The sequence below is a fragment of the Lethenteron reissneri genome, chromosome 67, assembly GCF_015708825.2.
Source record: "Lethenteron reissneri isolate LAM-NWPU_2019-01 chromosome 67, ASM1570882v1, whole genome shotgun sequence".
NCBI lineage: Eukaryota > Metazoa > Chordata > Hyperoartia > Petromyzontiformes > Petromyzontidae > Lethenteron > Lethenteron reissneri.
The window spans coordinates 2,708,467-2,717,595 of NC_083845.1; the positions used below are offsets into that span (position 1 = coordinate 2,708,467).

A 9,129-nucleotide genomic window follows, 5' to 3' on the forward strand; every position below is an offset into this window, starting at 1 on the left:
GAGTCGAGTGGAGGCACCGATCTCGTTTCACGATTCTCCTGTCGAGGCCGAGGCGATCGGGGAGGAGGTGGGTGGGATGGTGGGTGGGGGGGTGATAGTTGGGGTCATGGTGGTTTGGGATGAGACCATCGACTCGACTGGGACCTGGAGTCGAGCCCAGGCTCTCGGAGCTCGGCGCCTCTGACCTCCTGACCCCGCCACGTCGACACAGGAGGGGGCGAGGGGGGTAATTCCCGAGCTCATTCTCGCCTCCCACGCGTCAGGTTGTGGCGGTCGGGATTTTATCTTGCAACAGTCGGTGACGAAGCCTCCTGGGGCCGGTCGCATTCCGAGGTGGTTCGGGGCCGCCACTTCCCCAGCGGCCTGGTTTGTCATCGACATTGTTGGCCTCCCCCCGCCATGATCACGCTCCATCCGCTGCTTCGGTGGCTCCGTCTCCGCAGAGGTGGCCCGCGCGGGCGGCGATTGTCCTTGTCGAGGCAGCCGCCGTGGCGGAGGCAGTGGCCGCTGGCGTTGGTGCCACGGCGGCCTGGGGCCGAGCGCCACGTGACGGGCGCCTCAGGGGGGGGGGGGCGGGGGGGGGTAAGTGGGGACAACTGTCGGTGGGATGGCGAAGCGTTTTGGGTGGCTAGGAGATGTTGACTACTTCGCCTTGTCTACAGGAGGTCGTGGGTTAAATTCCAACCCTGACGCCTGCTGCTGTATATTTGGAGTTTGCGTGTCTCTCTCTCTCTCGTCATCATCACGGTGGCTTGGAGATGTTAACTACCTCGCCTGGCCTACAGGAGGTCGTGGGTTAGATTCCAACCCTGACACCTGCTGCTGTATTTTTGGAGTTTGCGTGTCTCTCTCTCTCTCTCGTCATCATCACGGTGGCTAGGAGATGTTGACTACCTCGCCTGGTATGCAGGAGGTCGTGGGTTAGATTCCAACCCTGACGCCTGCTGCTGTATATTTGGAGTTTGCGTGTCTCTCATCATCATCACGGTGGCTAGGAGATGTTAACTACCTCGCCTGGTCTACAGGAGGTCGTGGATTAGAGCCAAACCTGACACGTGCTGTATATTTGGAGTTTGCGTGTCTCTCTCTCGTCATCATCACAGTGGCTAGGAGATGTTAACTACCTCGCCTGGTCTACAGGAGGTCGTGGGTTCGATCCCAACCCCGACGCCTGCTGCTGTATATTTATTGGTGTTTTGCGTGTCTCTCGCCCCATTTTATTCCCCCCTCCAGCGTTATCGGATTTTCCATTCTTTTACATTTTCCCGGAGGTTTGCGGGAACGGGACAAAGAGGGTGGAAGAGACGAAGCATCACGGTGGCGAATGCGGTCCCCAGCGTGTCGAGTCTGATGGCCCGGAGTGTGAGCCATGTTGGGCTGTACGTTCTATGGGCCCCCGTGTGTTGAGGGTCGCGCCCAGGGATGGGCAGGGCCCATGTGGTTGTTAGTTCTGCTTTGGATATTTTTTTTTGGAAACAAAAAACAAAGACACGGGAACAGGGATTTTTTTTCCTGCGTTTTTTTTATTCGCCGACCTTTAACTTAACGCATGACTCGCCATTGAATAATTAACATTCTAACTTCGTATAAAATATCACCGACGATGACGAATAATCACAACAAAAGCTGCCTTTGGGTTTTCCACGACACGTCATGGACAAACGCATATCTACAAAAACGCGCGCGTTTACAAGTCTGATAAAAAATAGATTTTGTACAATGTGCAGTGTATCGGGAGGATATAAATAATTACTCTTAAATAACGGAACAGCATTGGACGTCCCACCCCAACCGTAATCCCATTGTCCAAGTGCCCGCTTACGTTCCGCGGCATCGACACGCAGCGTAGGACAAAGTTAAAATTCACATTTGAGAGAACGCTCCTCCTGCCACTATGGTGGTGGTGGTGGTGGTGGGAACGGTCACCAGCACGCCGGCTGGACCTGCGACACAGGTCACCGGTTCGATTCCAGTGGAAACGTGGGTGGGGTGGGGGGGGGGCGAGTTTCTTAAATCCACCTCCCATTCCGCACGCTGCGTCGCCGGATTTATATCAGAGTGCGCTAACCATCGCGCCACCACTCCCACGCGATGGGCCATGTGTGACAGCACCAATAAATATTTCGTATTTACAACAAAAAGAAACCATTAACACGCGGTCTCATGGAGAGCGCGTAGCAAGTGCGTAGCAAGCGGTTCGTCAAGTCTTCACGCCGGGAAAGAACTGAGCGGTAAGAACTGCGGTGGAGTTCAAGGCGAGACCGGCACGGGATCCTGGTACCGAACCAATTCCTCGCCGCCACCCAAACACAGACGCCACATCCTGGACCGTACCCCCCCCCCCCTCCCCCCCCCCCCCGGGTAAAACCGGAACAAGTTTCAACTTCTCGTTTTCACTTCTGCGCGATGAATTCCCATTAAGAAAGAAAGTATAAAAAGTAAGAACATTTCATATTGCGCAATCTTATGGGTACAGTCCATGACGAATGCGTATTGATCACACGATGAAGTAGGCTCTCTGAAACAGCAGCAGCAACAGCTGCAGCAGCAGCAACAGCAGCAACAGCAGCAACAGCAGCAGGAGCAGCAGCAGTAGCAGCAACAGCAGCAGGAGCAACAGCAGCAGGAGCAACAGCAGCAGCAACAGCAGCAGCAGCAACAGCAGCAGGAGCAACAGCAGCAGGAGCAGCAGCAGCAGCAGCAACAGCAGCAGGAGCAACAGCAGCAGGAGCAACAGCAGCAGCAACAGCAGCAGGAGCAGCAGCAGCAGGAGCAGCAGCAGCAGGAGCAGCAGCAGGAGCAGCAGTAGCAGCAGTAGCAGCAGCAGGAGCAGCAGTAGCAGCAGGAGCAGCAGTAGCAGCAGTAGCAGCAGCAGGAGCAGCAGCAGCAGGAGCAGCAGCAGCAGGAGCAGCAGCAGAAGCAGCAGTAGCAGCAGTTGCAGCAGCAACAGCAGCAGCAGGAGGAGGAATCCGCCGCTCGTGACCAGACGGTCCGGCCTCCGTCTGGGGACCTTCCCGAATAATAAAAAACCCATCGGCGTTCCGCTCCCGGCTCCCCCGCTCCGACCTTCACCGCTATCTTCCGTCCACCACCCCCAACCACGGCGGCGGGACGTGGGAATTCCCACCACGAGGCACGACGGAACGAAGCGCCGCCGCGTTGGCGCGTCGTGGCAGCTGCGGCCCCGCGGAGTCCCACAAGTTCCCCCCCGACCCCCCCCGCCCCCCCCCGCCCTCCGCCGTGGACATCCGGGGGGGGGGGAGGGGGGGTGGACTGGAACCGTCGTCCAAAACACCTCAAAGCATGAAGAGCCCAAAGTAGGTCTTGTCCGCCGCGTCGCTCACCAGGCTGAGGTCGGACACGGACACGTACAGCTGGTCGCCCGCCTCCAGCTTGAACACGCCGCCCTGGTAGCTGGAGCCGAACCACGGCCGCCCCGGCGATTGGCGGTGCGGGTGGTGGGGGGGGCGGCGCGTCGCGGGCCGGTGCCCGAGGCCGCCGCCGTCGCCGCAGCGCGACTTGACGGCCTCCATGAGCGTGAACGGCATCTCGTAGCTGGGCGCCTTGCGGTTCACCGCGTGCACCAGCACGTGGTCCCCGCCGGCGCCTTCGCTGCAGTCGCTGCTCTGGAAGTAGACCTGGCGGCGGGAGGAGCGGGGGGCGCGGGGGGCGAGCGGTGAGCGGGACGTCGGCGCGGGGGAGCGAGTTGAAAGGGGGGTGGCAGCGCCGTAGCGGCGGTGCAGGCCCGGCGCGTGGTGCCGCGTACCGCGTGCCGCGTGCGCCGGGTGGTTTTGCGGAGCCCCGGGGGCCCCTCGGCGGACGTCGATTTTTGTTTGCCGGTCGGGCCGGTCATCGGGAAGGAGCCATAACCCCGATGGCGCTGCGGCCCGCGTCACGACGTGCCCGTCGAAGGCAGGAAACCCCCGCCCCCCCCCCCCCCGGCTGTCGGCACTTGCCCCCCTCGTTCTCCTCCGTGTGGCGGATATGGATGCCACGCGCGACCGTGCGTCGAGGTGGTCCGTGTAGCCCGGCGCACCGTCGACGTACGTGCGCTTCCGCCGCACGTAGCCACGAGCGCGCTAACCGGGGTGGTGCGGGAACGGGAGCGGAGTGGCCACTCATCGCCGCGGCGACGCCTCGCGACGGCGGCCACCGACCCGTCGGACGCTCCGCGCTTCCCCGGCCCCCTCCTGGGCGGTGAGCACCACCCCCCCAGGGCCTCCGCCCGAGCTCACCTGCGAGTAAATGAAGTAGTCTCCTTCTTTGTCGATGCGCACGTTGCCGTTGTGCAGGATGAGGCCGTTCCGCAGGAAGGAGACGCCGGCCAAGGCGAGGGACTCCCAGCTCACGTTGCCCGCCCCCTTCGCGGGCAAAGACGCCGCTGGGGAGGCGCGGACTGCGCGGGGACGGCAAGGAACGGCGCGTGGGGGTCAGCGCACAGCGGCGTTGCTTGCTCGCTCAGAACACGCACTCGACCACTCACTCAGTCGCATGCACGCTCGCCCGTTCACTCGCTCACTCGCCCACTCACATACACGTTCAGCCGCTCAATCACTCACCCACTCACACACACACTCGCCCGCTCACCCACTCAATCACTCACCCACTCACACGCTCGCCCGCTCACTCACACACACGCTCGCCCGCTCACTCACTCACCCACTCACACACCCGCTTGCCCGCTCACTCATCCCATACACGCTCGCTCACTCACCTGGTCACTCTCCCACTCATGTGCATGCACGCTCGCCAACTCACTCAACCACTCAATCACTCACACACACGCTCGCCAACTCACTCACCCACTCACCCACACACACGCTCGCTCGCTCACCCGCTCACTCGGTCACATGCACGTGAACGCGGGCGTGCCGTGGTGGTGTGGCCGTTACCTGTGAGGTGCGCCAAGGGCTTGCCCGACTGCGAGTTATTCTCAGTCATCTGTCTTTCGTACGGTCCCACCTGGAAACCTGGAGGGGAGAATCGGGCGCACGCTTAATACCAGACACGACGCAAAGTTTTGCGTTGTGTGTCCCCAGTGGCATCTCCATCTGTAGAACGTGAAGAACCAGTGGCATTTACATCTGCAGAACGTGAAGAACCAGTGGCATCTACATCTACAGAACGTGAAGAACCAGTGGCATCTACATCTACAGAATGTGAAGAACCAGTGGCATCCTCATCTGCAGAATGTGAAGAACCAGTGGCATCTACATCTACAGAACATGAAGAACCAGTGGCATCTACATCTACAGAACATGAAGAACCAGTGACATCTACATCTGCAGAACGTGAAGAACCAGTGGCATCTACATCTTCAGAACGCGAAGAACCAGTGGCATCTACATCTGCAGAACGTGAAGAACCAGTGGCATCTACATCTACAGAACGTGAAGAATCAGTGGCATCTACATCTACAGAACGCGAAGAACCAGTGGCATCTACATCTTCAGAACACGAAGAACCAGTGACATCTACATCTACAGAACGTGAAGAACCAGTGGCATCTACATCTACAGAACGCGAAGAACCAGTGGCATTTACATCTACAGAACGTGAAGAACCAGTGGCATCTACATCTACAGAACGCGAAGAACCAGTGGCATCTACATCTACAGAACGTGAAGAACCAGTGGCATCTACATCTACAGAACGCGAAGAACCAGTGGCATCTACATCTACAGAACGTGAAGAACCAGTGGCATCTACATCTACAGAACGTGAAGAACCAGTGGCATCTACATCTACAGAACACGAAGAACCAGTGGCATCTACATCTACAGAACGCGAAGAACCAGTGGCATCTACATCTTCAGAACACGAAGAACCAGTGACATCTACATCTACAGAACGTGAAGAACCAGTGGCATCAATATAAAGGGGAGGGGGGGTAGTTTCGGAAATGAGGGCAGTGAGGGTTTTGGTGAGGATTTTGGTGAGGGTTTTGGTGAGGATTTCGGCGAGGGTTGTGGCGAGGGTGTTGGTGAGGGACGCACCTTCCAGCTCGGTGATCATCGCGCTGTGGATGACGCTCGGCAGCGACTGCAACAAAGAGGGGCGAGCGGCAAGGTCAGCGCTGATGCCACTTCCACTCACGCATCAACCACACACCGCCCATCACGGCGATCGTCATTCATTATCATCATCGTCATCGCCGCCACCATCATCATCATCATCGCCACCAACATCCTGATCATCGCCACCACCATCATCATCGCCACCACCATCATCATCGCCACCATCATCATCATCGTCACCATCATCATCATCGTCACCATCATCATCATCGCCACCATCATCATCGTCACCATCATCATCATCGTCACCATCATCATCGTCGTCACCATCATCATCGTCACCATCATCATCATCATAATCGCCACCATCATCATCGTCGCCATCATCATCATCGTCACCATCATCATCGTCACCATCATCATCATCGTCACCATCATCATCATCGTCACCATCATCATCATCGTCACCATCATCATCATCGTCACCATCATCATCATCGCCACCATCATCATCGTCACCATCATCATCATCGTCACCATCATCATCGTCGCCACCATCATCATCATCACCACCACCATCATCCATCATCACGACCATAACCATCAACTGCACAGACAATAACGGCAACACTCCAACAACAACACGACAGACAAAACAATGTAATGGGCGACGTTTCGGGGCAATGGTCCTTCTCCATGGCACAAGTGGGACACGCGTGCATTGAGGGTCGTCGCGCGAAACGTCGCCTGTTATACATTTATTCGTTTCCTCTTCAGGCCACACACACGTCGTGTCGGTGTTTAGTGATGACGTCACGTCGGCTGTCCGCACTTTTGTGAATGAGTCTTACGCGGGCCATGTGACCCATCCAAGTGTTTTATGAATGGAACTCTGCGGGCGCTTTACAAATGGCCCACTTCCCGTGACTCCTCCAGCTCTTTTCTCAATTAATTGATCAATTCCCCCCCCCCACACCACTCCCGATATATGTATTTGATAAGTAAGCGACCCAGTTACTGTATTAATGGATTACCCGATACATATTTGGAGCGCCCCGAGAACGATCAAGGGCACTTTGTTCATTTGAACCAGGGGTGGGGAACGTCCGGCCCGCGGGGCCGTACAAGGTCCGCGAAGTAATTTGGTCTGGCCCTGCCAAGGCAACCACAGGCGGGACTCGAAATTCAATAAATCTCGGAGCAAACCTGGAAAAGCAGTTGCGAGTTGCAGCAACATCATCAATAACCAGCTAACATCACACGCCTCGCCAAAGAGAAGCAGTTCCAGCCCATCGCATTAGGGGCGAGTTAATGAAATGTTTGACCAAATATAACAACGGGCTAATTTTTAAGTTGATTATTTTGTCTGGCCCGCGAATGATGTTATAAATATCCAAATGGCCCTTGGCGGAAAAAAGGTTCCCCAACCCTGATTTTAAATTACTGTTGCGTTTCAGTATCTGCGTAATAATATCATCACTCCGGCCATACACACCTCGCGACTGCTTAGGGCAGCGCTGGCTCCAGCAACAACAACAACAACGACCTCGCTCAGCTCGAGGTCCGCGTTCAACTCTTGACCCGCGAGAGGACAAAACTCAACTCGGGAGAGGAGGCCGAGAGAAGGGAAGTGAAGCAGAGAGGGAGAGACAGACGGCATTGCAGCAACACGGAGACTCGCACAGAGAATCAGAGACTCACACAGAGACTCGCTCAGAGACCCATAGCCTCACAGAGACACCCACCGACTCACAGACCCACACAGAGACCCACAGACTCACGGAGACCCACAGACTCACGTAGACCCACGGACACCCCCGTGTAGACGATTGTGGCTAGGAGGCATTATCGCCTCTAGAAGCAGTGGCACCACGAAGCGGCGTCTGCCACGTTGCAGACTCCTCGGTCGTGGCTACAAAAGTGCCTGGCGCGGTGTGCGCAGTGAACATCGCCACTGGGGGAGACAAAGACGGTCGGGCGAGTTTGCCGGCCACCCACCCCCTCGGTGTGCCTGCCACAGTGCCGGTAGCCTTCATAGGTCATAGGTCATAGGTGCTGCTGCTGCTGCTCGCTAACAGCACTTGCCCCGACAGTCTGTTTAGGAGTCTATACGGGGTGGTGGGGGGGGGGGTCTGTCTTTTTTTAGTGCTGCTTGTTGCCGGCCGCTCGGCGCCGAGGCTCCACCGTTTCGTTTCGGTCACGGCCACCCACCTGCTTGAGATTGGCGAGGTCCCGGCGCGCCTGGTAGAGCGCGAACACGATGGCTCCCGTGGCCCCCATCACCAGCAGCGCGGCCAGGATCGTGATGAGACCCCTGCAGAGACCATTGCTGCTGCTGCCCGAGGTGCCCTTGCCACGGCCTTCTTCTGGGCAGCCCAAGTCGCCGGCGGGGACGTGGACCGTGAAGCCCCTCTCGCTCAGGAAGCTGTCGCGACTCGACATCGTTTCCTCCTCCTCCGAGTGTCCCTCTGTAGCCGAGCGGCTGTGGGTCGTCGTGCGGGTTACGGTCCCAGCGGCCCGCTGGGGTCTCGATGCCGTTGATCGGCTGCCGATGGAGCGAGAGTCACCGGGGCAGGTGCGAGGCGCTCTCCGGGGTCAGCTCGGTTGTTCTGCTGTGCTGCTGTTGTGCTGTTGCTGCTGCTGTTGTTGTTTCTGTTGTTGTTGTTCGCACAGCAGCACTGGGTCTGGCTTCGTAATGAGCCCGTGCGAATTATCTTGTCAACAAGACTTGCAGACGCATTTCCCGATTCGGTATGGGACGGCAACACACAGCATGGGGCACTTCAACTGAGACCGATCTCCGTGCGTGTCTCTCTCGGGTTTCGCCGAACTCTTTGACTCTGCTTGAGCAGCAACGCTTTTATAAGTCGACCAACCCACTCAAGTGCCCCCCCCCCCCCACCACGAGCTCACGTAAATTGCCCTCCGCCCGTCCGGAATTTCCACCAGGAACCGAAACCAGCCCTGCGAGTTACAGCGAATCTGGCCAGGGAGGTTAGGAAATCCCCCACCTACCCACCCACACAGCACCCTCCTTCCACCCTCCCCTCTCTGTTCGTGGGTTGTGAGAGAGGGGAGGAGGGTAGTGGGAGGCAGACACGCGGGGCGTGGG

At 57.7% G+C, this 9,129-nt stretch overlaps 1 protein-coding gene across 1 annotated transcript; it reads right to left on the reverse strand.

The window, feature by feature from the left end:
* Window positions 1-1,511: 1,511 nt before the first annotated feature.
* On the reverse strand, window positions 1,512-8,861 carry LOC133360216 (tumor necrosis factor ligand superfamily member 15-like). Its single transcript, XM_061578849.1, has 5 exons — window positions 8,229-8,861; window positions 5,997-6,042; window positions 4,893-4,970; window positions 4,236-4,396; window positions 1,512-3,638 (listed from the first exon to the last, which is right to left on the reverse strand). The coding sequence occupies exons 1-5, from the start codon at window positions 8,457-8,459 to the stop codon at window positions 3,297-3,299; spliced, it is 858 nt and encodes a 285-aa protein (XP_061434833.1). The 5' UTR covers window positions 8,460-8,861; the 3' UTR covers window positions 1,512-3,296.
* Window positions 8,862-9,129: the final 268 nt, after the last annotated feature.

Excerpts from the sequence above, each read along its gene's own strand:
- LOC133360216 (XM_061578849.1), bottom strand. The coding sequence starts at position 8,459 with ATGTCGAGTCGCGACAGCTTCCTGAGCGAGAGGGGCTTCACGGTCCAC. Across the intron at positions 6,043-8,228 it reads ACCTCGCCAATCTCAAGCAG|TCGCTGCCGAGCGTCATCCA; the intron begins GTGGGTGGCCGT and ends TCTTTGTTGCAG. Across the intron at positions 4,397-4,892 it reads GCCCTTGGCGCACCTCACAG|TCCGCGCCTCCCCAGCGGCG; the intron begins GTAACGGCCACA and ends GTCCCCGCGCAG.